The following is a 15679-nucleotide window of genomic DNA, read 5'->3' as shown; positions in this document are numbered from 1 at the left end:
CCCTCTCAAGTCACGGTAAGCGGTACAGGAGTGCCAAGTCTAGGTCCAAGAGGCTTCTAAACAGCTTCCACCCCCAAGCCATAAGACTCCTGAATATGTAATCAAATGGCTATCCAGACTATTTACATTGCTCTTTTATGCTGCTGCTACTCTCTGTTATTAACTATGCATAGTCATGTTAATAACTCTACCTACATGTACATATTACCTTAATTACCTTGACTAACCAGTGACCCACCCCGCATACTGACTCTGTACCGGTATCCCCTGTATATAGTCTCGATATTGTTATTTTACTGCTACTCTTTAATTATTTGTTACTTTTATTTTGGGGGGGGGGATTTTTCTTAAAACTACATTGTTGGTTAAGGGCTTGTAAGTAAGCATTTTACTCTGTCTACACCTGTTGTATTCGGCGCATGTGACAAATAACATTTGATTTGATTTGAAAGCACCGATTACAGATACATTGTACAAGACAAAATTAATGCAACCAAGATAACAAAATAGGTCAGATTCAGTGCATCCAAAATGGTACCCTATTCCCTATGCAGTGCCCTACATAGGGAATAGGTTGCTATTTGGGATGCCAATATTGTCTACCCTGATCAGATTGTACCCGTGAGGACTACAGACTGTATTGAGTCTGTACTGAGCTGTTCTTGTGAGACCAACTGGGATCGAATTCGGGTCTCCTGGGCCCAGTTTTTCAGAAGTTATCATCCGGATTTCACCTATCGGATACAATTAAATGCATAGAAATAGAATGAATAGAACGAGACTGCTTTAGCTCGCTGAGCTAAAGCCTAGATATAAGCTCAGGGAGCTAACGCAAATCTTCAAGTCTCAGGAAAGGGTACCCATCACCTGGCCTCTCATCAGGAACGTCTACCTAAGGGGTATCGGATAATGATTGACTTCCAGGGACAGAGGAACAATGCGAATGTAAAGGGCTCCACCCTGGTCAAGGCTGTGTGTAAGAAGAGAGATGCAGACAGCCAGTGGCATTGTGAGGAATAGCTCACCAAATTATATTGATATCCAATGACAGAAAATTTAAAAAACTTTTCTAAACATCCAAATTTCACTTTGGCCACTTAACCCCCTTCTTATAAAACATGTCCTCAAAAGAACTGCTACATTCTCGGTAAGTTTGAAAAGGGGCCCAGAAAAGGGAAGTGCTGAGAATAAGTACTCAAATGGTTGCAGCCAAAAGCCCTTACCATTGTGACAGTGTGCATCCCAAATGGCACCCAATTTCCTATAAGGTGTTATAGGGCGCTGAGTTAATTCTGATGGATGAGTAACAGTTGCTCTGAGATGCGATTTAAATGCTGTCCCAGCTTCAACAAGCATACAGTAGCATGCTACTGTATCCAGCAACTTGGGAAGAGAAGAGTGACCATGGAAAATGCATAATGAGGGTTCTGTACATCTCAAATGGCACTCTATTCCTGTATAGTACTATACTTCTGACCAGAAGTACAGAATGCTTGGAGTCAGTGACCCATTTTCTTATTGATCTTAACCGTTGCTGATCAATGACTGTGTTTTACACTGTTTATCTCTATGTTGAATGTCCATTTTCCATTGTCTTAAATACTCCTGAAAAGTACTTAAATTACTTTGACACATAGACCTATACAGTATTTTTTTTTTTTTTTTTTTAACTTAAACAAAAAAAATGTGTTACAATGACAGCCTACCAAAGGCAAAAGGCCTCCTGCGGGGACGGGGGCTGGGATTAAAAGTAAAAATAAATCAAATAAAATATAGGACAAAACACATAATCATGACAAGAGAGACAACACAACACTACATAAAGAGAGACCTAAGACAACAACATAGCATGGCAGCAACACATGACAACACAGCATGGTAGCAACACAACATGACAACAACATGGCAGCAGCACAACATGGTAGCAGCACAAAACAGGGAACAAACGTTATTTGGCACAGACAACAGCACAAAGGGCAAGGTAGAGACAACAATACATCACACAAAGCAGCCACAACTGTCAGTAAGTGTCCATGATTGAGTCTTTGAATTAAGAGATTGAGATAAAACTGACCTTTAACAGAATGTGACTGGCAGAACGGGTGTTGTATGTGGAGGATGAGGGCTGCAGTAGATATCTCAGATAGGGGGAGTGAGGCTTAAGAGGGTTTTATAAATAAGCATCAACCAGTGGGTCTTGCAACGGTTATACAGAGATGATCAGTTTACAGAGGAGTATAGAGTGCAGTGATGTATCCTATAAGGAGCTTTGGTGGCAAATCTGATGGCCGAATGGTAAAAAGAACATCGAGCCGCTCGAGAGCACCCTTACCTGCGGATCTATAAATTACTCCGTAATCTAGCATGGGTAGGATGGTGATCTGAATCAGGGTTAGTTTTGCAGCTGGGGTGAAAGAGGAGCGATTACGATAGAGGAAACCAAGTCTAGATTTAACTTTAACCTGCAGCTTTGATATGTGCTGAGAGAAGGACAGTGTACCATCTAGCCATACTCCCAAGTACGTGTATGAGGTGACTACCTCAAGTGCTAAAGCCTCAGAGGTAGTAATCACACCTGTGGGGAGAGGGTCATTCTTCTTACCAAGCCACACAACATTTGTTTTGAGGGTGTTCAGAACAAGGTTAAGGGCACAGAATGCTTGTTGGACACTAAGAAAGCTTTGTTGTAGGGCGTTTAAGTAGCACATAAACCTGTAGCTGAAAACTACTGGACGCATGAGATATCAGCTCTATCCCAAAAGGCAGCCTATTCCCTATAGTGCACCACTTCTGACCAGTGCCATTAGGGATCTGATCAAAAGAAGTGCACTGTGTTGGAAATAGGGTGCCAGTTGGGACGCTGTACTATTTTCTATATATATATCCCATTTAGCAGACGCTTTTGTCCAAAGCGACTTACAAGTCGGCTGGGGCCACTACTTTTACATATGGGTGGCCCCAGTGGGAAACGAACCCACGACGCTTGGCGTTGCAAGCGCCATGCTCTACCGACTGAGCCACACAGGACTTTTCTCACAACAAGCCCTTGGCATCTAGTACAGCTAGTGAATTAAGACAGTAAACAGATAGAAAACAGTAGTTCAGTTGTGTTAAGAAACTCAAACCACCAGTGCAGGTGTGTGGCTCCGGGCACTCCAGGCACTGTGAGAGCTCCATCTCAAGTCAGCTGAGAGCCCGCGCGCTGACTGACAGCTCCCGTCGTCATAGCAGCCGCCAGAGCGGCGCCTGCCTGGCTTCAAGTGCTGCTGTGAATGGGATGCCGTCACAGCGCTGGCGCCAGGCAGTCGGTAGAAGTGGGAGCTTGCGGCGAAGCCAGGCAACTCGCTACAGCTACTGCAGTGTGAGTGCGTTGAGCTCTATGTTGCCAAGCAATCATGAGATTGGGTTCAACTTGGTCCAGTGGGTAAGAAATGTGGAGACTGCGCACAGCTTTAACGCATGGTGAAGTTAACTCACTCCAGATGAGCTAGGGTCACGAAACGAAATAATGTGCAATTTCCCTCTATGGAAAAAAGGCCAATATAGGCTATCAATAGCTGGAACGTGGAACTGTAGACTAATACATGGTTATTGGGTTGAACATCTCTGGTGAGTAACCTAATTGGCTCTGCGTAATGAGGAGGTAGTCTACATTTGGCACACTGATGTGCCTTTAGATCACCTATAGGCCCACAGTCAGAAGTAGCCTACAGACACAGATGACTTCAAAATAAACTCACATGAACAGAGAAGAACATCACTTCAGTTGCGCGCCTTCAAATAACTTGCTCAAGAATGCGGAAAATATGGGCGGGGTGGAAATATGTGCTCCATTTGAACCAATTCCATTGCTTTGGACAGTGATTGACACTTCCAGGAAGCCAATCTACGAGCAATCTTCGGCCTGAGGCGCAACCAGCCCCGTCCACAAGGCTTATAAAAGGACTTGACAGCGTGCGCACTGCACTGATTGTATTTAGCGAAGTCTGGGCAAGGATATCTGTTTCTTTCATGCGTGATATCTTATCGCACACAACTGTCATCATGAAAGCAATAAGTCCTGTGCGGTCTATGAGAAACAACATCACCAACTCGTCGGAACATGCCCTCGGCATCGCCCGGAGCAAAAGCCCGATGGATGATCCTCTGAGTCTGATGTACAATATGAACGACTGCTACACCAAGCTGAAAGAACTCGTGCCCAGCCTCCCGCAGAACAAGAACGTTAGTAAAATTGAGATATTGCAGCATGTTATAGACTATATATTAGACCTTCAGATTGCACTGGACTCTAGCTCAAACATCTCCAGCTGCCAACATCAGCAGCAGCGACCGGGACAGCCAGCATCACCCAGGAACCCCTTAGCAACCATCAACTCCGACATCAGCCTCCTCACCTTTCAGGTAAAAATACGAATAGCAGAGAACAACTTCATTTTTTGTTCCAATGAGGGAACTTCTGTTTTGGAGTGGTTCAGAAAAATAAATAGCCTAACATAAACATAGTAGGCTACACAGAAACTAGCTTGTTCAATTGGAGTTCCTTTAATTTGATGTAGCCTAACTCCTATGACATGTACAGTATTCATGTAGCCTATGTAATATGTTATATATGCTTACTTTGGTTAAAGGCTTACAGGCTTATATTCAAATATTTATTAGATTCTTTCCAAAGCAGCCTTATATTCTGCTTCACATAAAAAAGATTTTGTACATTTTTACAGATTTAAGTGCCACTGTTGGCTATTGTACAAGTTACAGCTTGGTGGTGAATGAATAGAAACCTAATAGAAACTAGACCACAGCCACTGTTCTAACTCAGCAATGCCAGTAGCCTCAATCTGTAAACAGTGATATTGAACAGTGGTTGTCTTGTGTTCTCACAGTCAAATGACCAGCTCCCCAAAGAGACAGAGACTGATGACAGCTAAACTCTCCCTCTGACTGGGTAAGTATTTCCTTTAATACTGCCATTATTGCATCCATTTCCATTTGGAAAAGTAATTTTGTTGAGAGGTAAAAGAAAAGGTGCGCTCAAATGGGTCAAAACTTTTGAGGACATAGAGACTTGGCATCAGTTACACTTTGAAAAGGTAGTCCATGGACTGTTATATTGTTGACTTGACTGACATTTGACACCACTGATTAACTTACCTGTATCATGATATCATAGGCTCTGGCTACATAATAGACTGGATGGCTACTCCAGTCTGTGGTTGTGTGGGTTCTGAAAACTACTGGTCTGTAGATAATTGTCTGTAAGTAAAAGCAGGCGCCAGCCAGCATCATTATAGCAAGTGTAGATCTATTCCCACGTTGTACTTAGAGGTTGTCAGGATGTTACTTATTCCTCCGACTGTGTCGACGCCTCCATCTGGTGCTCAGGGATTGCCCAGTATTTCAGCCTGTGCATCCCAAATGGCACCCTATTTCCTTAAGTAGTGCCCTATGGGCCCTGTTTAAAAGTAGTGTGCTACATAGGGAAAAGGGTGCCATTTGGGACAGACTTCCACCAGTATTTCAGTGTTTGGTTAAAGTAGAAAAAGAACTGTGGCTTCCTCTCAGGCGCCAGTCTGACTGTCCAGTTCCCTGTCTGTCCTTTAGCCTGGCTTCTCTCTAAATGTTACCCTCTTTTCTCTCCCCAGTCTATTACAGGTGTGTTTTAAACAGGACCCCATGTTCACCTCCACTGGCTGGCTGGATTTCCTCTTGACTTAAGTTTATATTTTTTCCTAAAAGGAGATACAAGTATGTGTTTTATAGTTTTTATTTATCTACTGGCCTTTTATTTTTTTCTTTCAACGGAATAATGATATCTCACCAACAATGGGAACACAAGGACAGAATAACTGACTGAAAAGATAGTATTGAAACGAGATATCTTTCGACGACAGGATTCTGCCTTTTCCTGGGCAGGTGGCGCATGAAACACAGGAGAACTCTCTAAATGTTTGCTGTTTCTTACAGACGGACTAATGGACACTCACTGTATATAAATGTTAAGACAAAAATCATGCCTGTATAGTATCAGATTGGTTGCAGAGAATATAATGAGGAATGTTGTAAATTGCACTTTTATACAATAATAAATTAGATTCCTTATACTGTACAATTATGTTAATATCCATATTATGTTTTATGAGGGATTATATTGGAACTTTTTAAGTGGTGTAAATATACAGATTTCCAACAACTGACCATTTTCAACATTGTCACTGGAACTTCTCTTACATCGAAGGATGGTGGAACTGCATTCCATTGAACTTGCTTTTAAATGTATCTGAAAGATTCAGACTATCATTAGGCAGACCACATAACAAGACTCAATGTATTGCAGTTACTAATCATATCCAGTTACCCAGGATGGTGGGCTGGTGCCCATCTAGTCACTGGTGGTTCTCTGGAGCTCAGTTGGTAGAGCATGATGCTTTCAATGCCAGGGAAGTGGGTTTGATTCCCGGGACAACCCATACATTAATAATTTATGCCCCATGACTGTAAGTTACTTTGGATAAAATTGCATATATATTATTACATATTAAGATGCTTACTACTATTTTTGCATGGGTGGAGCACGCCTCCTGCTGGTGGACGTTAGGAAGAAACTGCTATATGAAAATACGAGAACATACTGGTCCATACATATCCTTTCCAACACGCCTACGTGGGAACAAACGAGGTCAGACTCTGTATACGGCCAACATCCAGATTTTATTTTTTACAGTCCGATTAATGTCTGATGGCAAAATTCACTTATTTTCCTTTATTGATCGAATCCTCTATTTTCTTATTTTTTTTCTTCGACACGGTTATCACCAGACTGGGTAAAATACACCATAGAACATCACAGTGCATGCTACACATAGGAGGGCACTCTGACATTTGCACGGACGTCAAACTAATTTGCATATGCATGGCACGGGTCATAATCTGTAGCCAGATTTGTGAATCCGATGCCATCTGCTTATCAGATGTACATTTCAATGGCATTGGATACATAGTACTAGTGTTACGGGACGAGACAGACCATGACATTTAATAAACCAAAATGATTTTACAACCACTGTTCATTACAAAGAAGCGTACATACAGTCCCAATTTATCACATGGCGAATGCAACTGAATTTTTCTGGAGAGCAATAACTTTTCTGAACATACTTCTTTCTCGTTCTACATTTTTTCTTAAAACACTTGTCTATTATTAGTGTCAACGTCCCCTCCCTTTTATCCTCAAATGTTTGTTAGTGTTGTAAGAAGGGCCCCATAGCGCTGGTCAAATGTGGTGCACTTTATAGGGAATAGGGTGCCATTTGGGATGCAAACATAGTTAAAAGTCCTGTGGCTATAGCAACATTGCAGAACAGTTCAGTTGAGACTCCTCCATGACATTTGCTGAGACACGGCAAAGACAGATCCTACACACACTTTTGTTCAATTGGCTCACGTGTTCATTTGCATTTATTCTTCATCGATCTTCTATTGTACAGAACCCACAAGCTTCATACATCACTAGTTGACACACACAGGGAGCAGCAGCTAAGAATAATACTGTTGGCACATGCTCCTAGACTGGTCCCAGATAGACTTGTGCTCTTGCCAACTCCATTGCTCATTTTCAAATCTCTTGGCATGACAATGAGTGACAAGAAGTTGGCCTGATAGCACAAACAGACTGGCACTCAAGCTTATGTTTGCTCTAGTGCAGGAGAATTCACAGATAGTTGTCAATTATACTGTAAGTAACTAACTACCAAGATAGTTAATATGGGTCACTTCACTTCAGATGATAAAAATACACAATACAACATCAGTACGCTGCCTCTACAGTACATAGTAGCCTCGTGAAACCAGACAGACCATTGTGCCTTTTATTTCACTGAAGTAAAACAGAATGTGAGCACGCAAAATCAGGCTGGTTTAACGATGCTATCTACATAGTACACAACTAGGAACATATAGCCCTAAAATCTTAATTTATCTACCCATTTAGCTAGCTACGGTACCTTGCTACTCATGTGTTGTTCAGACTACCACACCAAAGATCTACTGACTGAGTGCTCTCCAGGGGTCTCCCTCCTGGGTACGGCGTGGGAGGGGAGGCTCACAGGATGCTCTCGCGCTCCTCTCCGAATGTGACGGTGTCGGAGGACACGCTGGTGATCTCTGGGGGATCCCCGGGGTTCAGCCCCCGCTTCAGGTGCACCACACGCACGTTCTCGTTCTGCGGCCCGGACTTGGTGGTGCCAGAACCCGGGGAGATGATGATCTCGCTGGTGGAGGAGGAGGTAGGAGTGGAGCAGGTAGTGTCGGTCGACCCTACCGGAGCACACTGCCCTGGGCAACGCTGCTGCTGGGCGTTGGTGTTGTTGTTGAGGGTGGTGTTGCTGGGCGTGCGGTTCAGGTTGTAGCTCTTGGACGAGGGCCAGCTCTCTTCGGGGCTGCTGGCCAGCAGGCTGCACTGGTCCTCGGAGCAGATGGACATGCGGGCCACGGCTGGGTCCTGGAGGCCACTCAGGCTGCTGGGCAGAACCATCTTCCTGGCTGCCAGGCTCTGGCTCTCCTCTTGGTCCAGGTCGATGAGGTTGGCCCTTTCCAGCTGGGAAAGATCGGCCTCCTCGTCCTGCAGAGAGTGGTTGGGGGAGCTCTCATTGGACCGCATGCCAGAGTCCGACGAATCCTTCTTATCCAGCATGGCATCGGAGAGATATTCTTTCCCCTTAGCCAGGGCCAGGGAGCTGCTGCAGGAGGATGCTTTGGTTTCAACGAGCTTCTTGCCGTCGCCCAGGAGAGGAGTGTCGGAGTTCTCTGAATCCTCGTCATCACTGGTCAGCTTCTGGTAACGCAGCCCGCCGGTGGTCTTCAACTTGAGATCGGCGGCTCCCAGAAACAGGCCGCTCCCCCTGTCACTGGGTCCGGAGGCCTTGCGGCCCAGCAGGGTTTTGGAGGAGCCATGGGGGTCCTGCTTCTCATCTTCCTCTGTGATGGGGTCCAGAGGGGCTTCAGCGTTGGTGAAGTCTGGGGCGTCTACAGCGGGGGGCTTGGCGGTGCTCCTCTTGGCAGTCGCCTTGTCCTTGGTCTTATCTTCGGAGCTGGAGGAGGTCATGAACTGGTTGGGGTGGGGCTGGACGGGCTTCTCTCCCCCGCCTCCGCCCACCTCCAGCGTGGCCATCTGGGCGATGTACTCCTGATAGGCGTCGCGGTACTCGGATTGCTGCTTTTCCGTCAGCTTGACGATGTCGTTGGATGACTCCGGGGAGTTGAGGCTGGACATGCTGGGGGTGCGGTGGGTAGGGGCCTGGGGAGAGGAGAGGTTATGAAACATTACATTTAATAGAGTAAGACATTGAAAGACTGAGGAGGGCCCAGATCTGTGGTCTAAGTACACACCACTGTTCAAAAGTTTTATAACACCAACTCATTCAAGGGTTTTTCTTTATTTTTACTATTTTCTACATTGTAGAATAATAGTGAAGACATCAAAGCTATGAAATAACATATATGGAATCATGTAGTAACCAAATAAGCGTTAGAAAATCTAAATATATTTTATATTTGAGATTCTTCAAATAGCCACCCTTTGCCTTGATGACAGCTTTGCACACTCTTGGAATTATCTCAACCAGCTTCATGAGGTAGTCACCTGGAATGCATTTCAATTAACAGGTGTGCCTTCTTAAAAGTTAATTTGTGAAATTTCTTTCCTTCTTAATACATTTTAGCCAATCAGTTGTGTTGTGAAAAGGTAGTGCAGGTATACAGAAGATAGCCCTATTTGGTAAAAGACCAAGTCCATATTATGGTAAGAACAGTTCAAATAAGCAAAGAGAAACAACAGTCCATCATTACTTTAAGACATGAAGGTCAGTCAATATGGAAAATTTCAATAACTTTGAAAGTTTCTTCAAGTGCAGTCGCAAAAACCATCAAGTGCTATAATGAAACTGGCTCTCATGATGACCGCCAAAGGAATGGAAGACCCAGACTTACCTCAGCTGCAGAGGATAAGTTCATTAGAGTTACCAGCCTCAGAAATTGCAGTCCAAATGCTTTACAACGTTAAAGCAACAGACATATCTCAACATCAACTGTTCAGAGGAGACTGCGTGAATCAGGCCTTCATGATCGAATTGCTGCAAAGAAACCACTACTAAAGGACACCAATAAGAAGATAAGGCCTTTCTTGGGCCAAGAAACACGAGCAATGGACATTAGACCGGTGGAAATTTGTCCTTTGGTCCAAATTAGAGATTTTTGGTTCCAACCGCCGTGTCTTTGTGAGACGCGCTGTGGGTGAACAGATGATCTCCGCATGTGTATTTCCCACCGTAAAGCATGGAGGATGAGGTGTTATGGTGTGACAGTGCTTTGCTGGTGACACTGTCTGTGATTTATTTAGAATTCAAGTCACATTTAACCAGCACGGCTACATTCTGCAGCGATACGCCATCCATCCCATCTGGTTTGGGCTTAGTGGGACATTTGATTTTCAACAGGACAATGACCCAACACACCTCCAGGCTATGTAAGGGCTATTCGACCAAGAAGGAGAGTGATGGAGTGCTGCACCAGATGACCTGGCCTCCACCAAATTGAGATTGTTTGGGGTGAGTCGGACTGCATAGTGAAGGAAAAGCAGTCAAAATGTGCTCAGCATATGTGAGAACTCCTTCAAGACTGTTGGAAAAGCATTCCAGGTGAAGCTGGTTGAGAGAATGCCAAGAGTGTGCAAAGCTGTAAACAAGGCAAAGGGTGGTTATTTGAAGAATCTCAAATATATTTTGATTTGTTTAACACTTATTTGGTTATTACATGATTCCACATGTGTTATGTCATAGTTCCGATGTCTTCACTATTATTCTACAATGTAGAAAATAGTAAAAATAAAGAAAAACCCATGATGAGTAGGTGTTCTAAAACTTTTGACCGGTAGTGTACATGAAGGCAAATCGGCTATCATTTGGTTTTCATACAGGTCAACGACTTAAATTATGGTTCTGTACATATAGTTATTCAATACCAGTCTTTCTGTCAATGTAATATAATGATGCAATTATAGACCTCTCTACAATGGAAAATACCACCAGTCACTCACAATCCATGTATTGTTGCTGTTCCTGGGAGGCTCATCCAGTCCCACGTTGCTTAGCTCCTCAAAGCTCAGGTTGAAGCTGTACATTGGTGAGTTGGCGTCGAGGTTGGCGGCGCCAGCTTGGGGCGGGGCAACCTGGCGCCTTGGTTCCCCGTGTCCCGCCACACTGCTGCCCATCTCGCTGGGAGCCTCCTCATGAAGCACCTGGCTCTCCACGTGACGCATCTCCAACACCTAGAAGAAGAAAATGTAGGAGGAGGACCACAGATGACTGGGTTTAGGGTGTCCAATCAAAAACACATATTTTGACCAATGGCTAAAATTATAACCCTTTAAGAAAACCAAACCTCATGTGTCTATAGTAATCTGTTAAAAAGTTATTGGAGTTTTTACCCTTGTAGAATAGGCCAGAATTCTGGTGACTAAATCAATGGAGGCCAGAGAATAAGTGTGGCCAAAAATCTGGAAAATTGCATCATGTCAGCTCGGCTGGATTCTGTGCAAGAATTAAGGCTATACAGGCTACCTGACAGGCTCACTTTCCTGTTGAACTCGTTATCTTTTTTATTGAATTTTAAACAATAATAGAGGTAAGATGTATATTGATTTTGAAACATGACATGCAGTATTTTCATATTTTAGCATATGCTTTTCATTTGTAATTGGAAATTCTTGTTATTTTTCAAATATTTCTCACAAAAACAAACGTATCGCTGTGAAATGTCAATGGAGCACTGAATTTACAGATGTAAGATCTTAATTTGGTCTCTCTTTTGTTGCTGACTATTTTCCTGCACAGCCGGAAATGCAATCTTGTAGTGTACTCAAGGTTTAAAAAGACTTCTAAAGTTTGTAATTTCCACTTTAAAATGTCAGACTTGATTTGCCCTAACAAAGAATGTATTAACCCCTACAAAAAATGTACATGAACTATGATCCACATAATAATTCACATTTCCTGTTGCTGCAGGATTATGTTCCTTCTGTAGCAAACTGGCTCAAATTAAGATCCTACATCTGTATAAGCTTTTTATTTTCAAAGCCTTTTATAATTTAATTCAGCTCGTGTCATGCTAATTTTGCGTTTTGTGATCCGCAGAAACAACTTTGAAGACAACGACCACAAAATGTAAAAGTGACAAAAGTTGTTTACGAGAAACCTGCACAGCTACAGTGCCTTGCGAAAGTATTCGGCCCCCTTGAACTTTGCGCCCTTTTGCCACATTTCATGCTTCAAACATAAAGATATAAAACTTTATTTTTTTGTAAAGAATCAACAACAAGTGGGACACAATCATGAAGTGGAACAACATTTATTGGATATTTCAAACTTTTTTAACAAATCAAAAACTGAAAAATTGGGCGTGCAAAATTATTCAGCCCCCTTAAGTTAATACTTTGTAGCGCCACCTTTTGCTGCGATTACAGCTGTAAGTCGCTTGGGGTATGTCTCTATCAGTTTTGCACATCGAGAGACTGAAATTTTTTCCCATTCCTCCTTGCAAAACAGCTCGAGCTCAGTGAGGTTGGATGGAGAGCATTTGTCAACAGCAGTTTTCAGTTCTTTCCACAGATTCTCGATTGGATTCAGGTCTGGACTTTGACTTGGCCATTCTAACACCTGGATATGTTTATTTTTTAACCATTCCATTGTAGATTTTGCTTTATGTTTTGGATCATTGTCTTGTTGGAAGACAAATCTCCGTCCCAGTCTCAGGTCTTTTGCAGACTCCATCAGGTTTTCTTCCAGAATGGTCCTGTATTTGGCTCCATCCATCTTCCCATCAATTTTAACTATCTTCCCTGTCCCTGCTGAAGAAAAGCAGGCCCAAACCATGATGCTGCCACCAGCATGTTTGACAGTGGGGATGGTGTGTTCAGATGAATTAGCTGTGTTGCTTTTACGCCAAACATAACGTTTTGCATTGTTGCCAAAAAGTTCAATTTTGGTTTCATCTGACCAGAGCACCTTCTTCCACATGTTTGGTGTGTCTCCCAGGTGGCTTGTGGCAAACTTTAAACAACACTTTTTATGGATATCTTTAAGAAATGGCTTTCTTCTTGCCACTCTTCTCTTAAGGCCAGATTTGTGCAATATACGACTGATTGTTGTCCTATGGACAGAGTCTCCCACGTCAGCTGTAGATCTCTGCAGTTCATCCAGAGTGATCATGGGCCTCTTGGCTGCATCTCTGATCAGTCTTCTCCTTGTATGAGCTGAAAGTTTAGAGGGACGGCCAGGTCTTGGTAGATTTGCAGTGGTCTGATACTCCTTCCATTTCAATATTATCGCTTGCACAGTGCTCCTTGGGATGTTTAAAGCTTGGGAAATCTTTTTGTATCCAAATCCGGCTTTAAACTTCTTCACAACAGTATCTCGGACCAGCCTGGTGTGTTCCTTGTTCTTCATGATGCTCTCTGCGCTTTATCGGACCTCTGAGACTATCACAGTGCAGGTGCATTTATACGGAGACTTGATTACACACAGGTGGATTCTATTTATCATCATTAGTCATTTAGGTCAACATTGGATCATTCAGAAATCCTCACTGAACTTCTGGAGAGAGTTTGCTGCACTGAAAGTAAAGGGGCTGAATCATTTTGCACGCCCAATTTTTCAGTTTTTGATTTGTTAAAAAAGTTTGAAATATCCAATAAATGTCGTTCCACTTCATGATTGTGTCCCACTTGTTGGTGATTCTTCACAAAAAAATACAGTTTTATATCTTTATGTTTGAAGCCTGAAATGTGGCAAAAGGTCGCAAAGTTCAAGGGGGCCGAATACTTTCGCAAGGCACTGTATGTCAACAGAGCTCGGTGCTTATCATAGGATGTATTAGGTACGAAATCCAACTCTTTGGATATAATGTTAATGATTTGTTAGAGAAAGACCCCACTGAACAATTCAGAACATGAATACTATTTGTCTTAGTAAAAATGTATTTTATAACATAAGGAGGTGAAATTTCATCACCAAAGCGCAATTTGGGCAGAGTGGGTAGACACCGTACTGAGTTAAGAACCATACTGTAACAGCAGTGTCCACTGTTAAAGCTGATGGTAAATACACAACACAATAAAAAGAAACAGGTAAGAGCAAAGTTAGAGCCAAAGTACTCACCGTTCCTCTGAAGAGCTGCCAGTCTCCAAAGTTCATTTTCATCTCATTCTTCAGTTCATCGATGTTGCACTGGGTCAGAACTCTGCCATTCACATTAGCCTGAGGGAGAGAAGCAATGGAGAGATGTCAGAAATACCCTCCCTCTCTCTCTCTCTCTCTCTCTCTCTCTCTCAAGCTCACCTTCTTGATGGTGGCTGTGTACTGGACCAGCATGCTCTGGTCGATGCCCTCGATCTGTTTGACGCGCTCACACACTGCGTCTGTGTTCATGGAGCTCAGGAGGATGCCCGGGGTGGCCGACACCACAGAGGCAGAACCCTGACACACACACATAACCAGGTCCAGAACACATTGTCAATGACAGAATACAAAACCTGGGTGAATAGCTATTTGATGGACGTTAGAATTCCAAATAAAATTTCTCCCCTTTCAAGTTATTATGTATCTCACTATTGTAGTATACTCTGCCAGTCTGGGTAAAAATTGAATAACATAGAATCACATAAAATAAGAGTTCCATGCTGAAACTCCGTTCAAACCTGCAAAGGTATAAAGGCATGGTATAGGGGAGAGCAACATGAAGAGAACGTAGGCCACATAAACCATTAGTAGGTACAGTATGAGAGAAATATAATATATCTGATCTATAATGGGTTGTTGATGAGAGTGGCGTTATCCTAGGGTGAATATACATGGTACAGTATGGCAATGTGATGTAGACTATGGGTTATTAGAGGTTGTCACGGCATTAGGCCCAGACCAAATGTTGTCAGTGAGTGGATGAGAGAATACTGTATGGTAAAACACCTTGGATGTTATCTGTGAGGAGGAAATGACATCACTTCCTGTTATCTGTAAAGTATTACTACTTATAGGTTACTCACTAACGCAAGTTACACCATAGAAATAGAATCACTATAACGGATATCCCCTCAGACCATTGAATTGACTTGAATGAGGATGTCCGTTCTAGTGATTCTATTTCTTTGAGTTAGATATGACGCCACACACCTCAAAGACGAATGGAGAAAATACTACAGGTAAGTGATACACATCTAGTGCTAGATTGCTGTGAAGCTAGTATGGATAGAATGCACACAGCAATAAAATGGTGCATGACTATCATTTATTCAAACGGGTTAGTTTCAGGTCTTCATGAAACCACAGGCAATGCCACTGACTGAGTAGAAGGGCTGTCTTCATAGGACATGTCGACTTTGATGAGGTGGGAGTGTGTAAGGGTTTGTGGTAAGGAGAGGACTTCAGCTAATGTTTGAAATGCTTATAGAGACTGTACAAGTGACTAAATCAAACATGTATCTTACAAGGTTCCAAAACGTGTCATTGAAAATGGGCCTTAAGCAGTATTGCAATATTAAGGACAGAAGCACTATGAGCAGATCAAATATTTCACTAGTCAGCAGCCTTGTAGTGTTCAGTATCTACATCAGTTAGCATCCTAACAAGAG

General features: G+C 42.9%; 2 protein-coding genes across 6 annotated transcripts in view; one reads left to right on the top strand and one right to left on the bottom strand.

The window, feature by feature from the left end:
- Positions 1-3966: 3966 nt before the first annotated feature.
- Positions 3967-6195, top strand: id2b (inhibitor of DNA binding 2b). Its single transcript, XM_064990719.1, has 3 exons — positions 3967-4404; positions 4887-4948; positions 5646-6195. Exons 1-2 carry the CDS (start codon positions 4012-4014, stop codon positions 4929-4931), a joined length of 438 nt encoding a protein of 145 aa, XP_064846791.1. The 5' UTR covers positions 3967-4011; the 3' UTR covers positions 4932-4948; positions 5646-6195.
- Positions 6196-6692: 497 nt separating this feature from the next.
- Positions 6693-15679, bottom strand: part of kidins220b (kinase D-interacting substrate 220b) — a 48178-nt gene continuing 39191 nt past the window's right edge. For all 5 annotated transcript variants that reach the window (XM_064990714.1, XM_064990716.1, XM_064990717.1 and 2 more), the window contains 4 exons: positions 14391-14528; positions 14211-14309; positions 11093-11323; positions 6693-9295 (listed from right to left, as the gene is read on the bottom strand). In XM_064990714.1, the coding sequence (XP_064846786.1) occupies positions 8102-9295; positions 11093-11323; positions 14211-14309; positions 14391-14528 (1662 nt within the window). In that variant the 3' untranslated portion in view covers positions 6693-8101. The remainder of the gene's footprint in view (positions 9296-11092; positions 11324-14210; positions 14310-14390; positions 14529-15679) is intronic.

The sequence above is a fragment of the Oncorhynchus masou genome, chromosome 16 (assembly GCF_036934945.1).
Source record: "Oncorhynchus masou masou isolate Uvic2021 chromosome 16, UVic_Omas_1.1, whole genome shotgun sequence".
Lineage (NCBI taxonomy): Eukaryota > Metazoa > Chordata > Actinopteri > Salmoniformes > Salmonidae > Oncorhynchus > Oncorhynchus masou.
The sequence above is the reverse complement of the archived record's forward strand: the minus strand, read 5'-3'. Positions and strand labels throughout refer to the sequence as shown.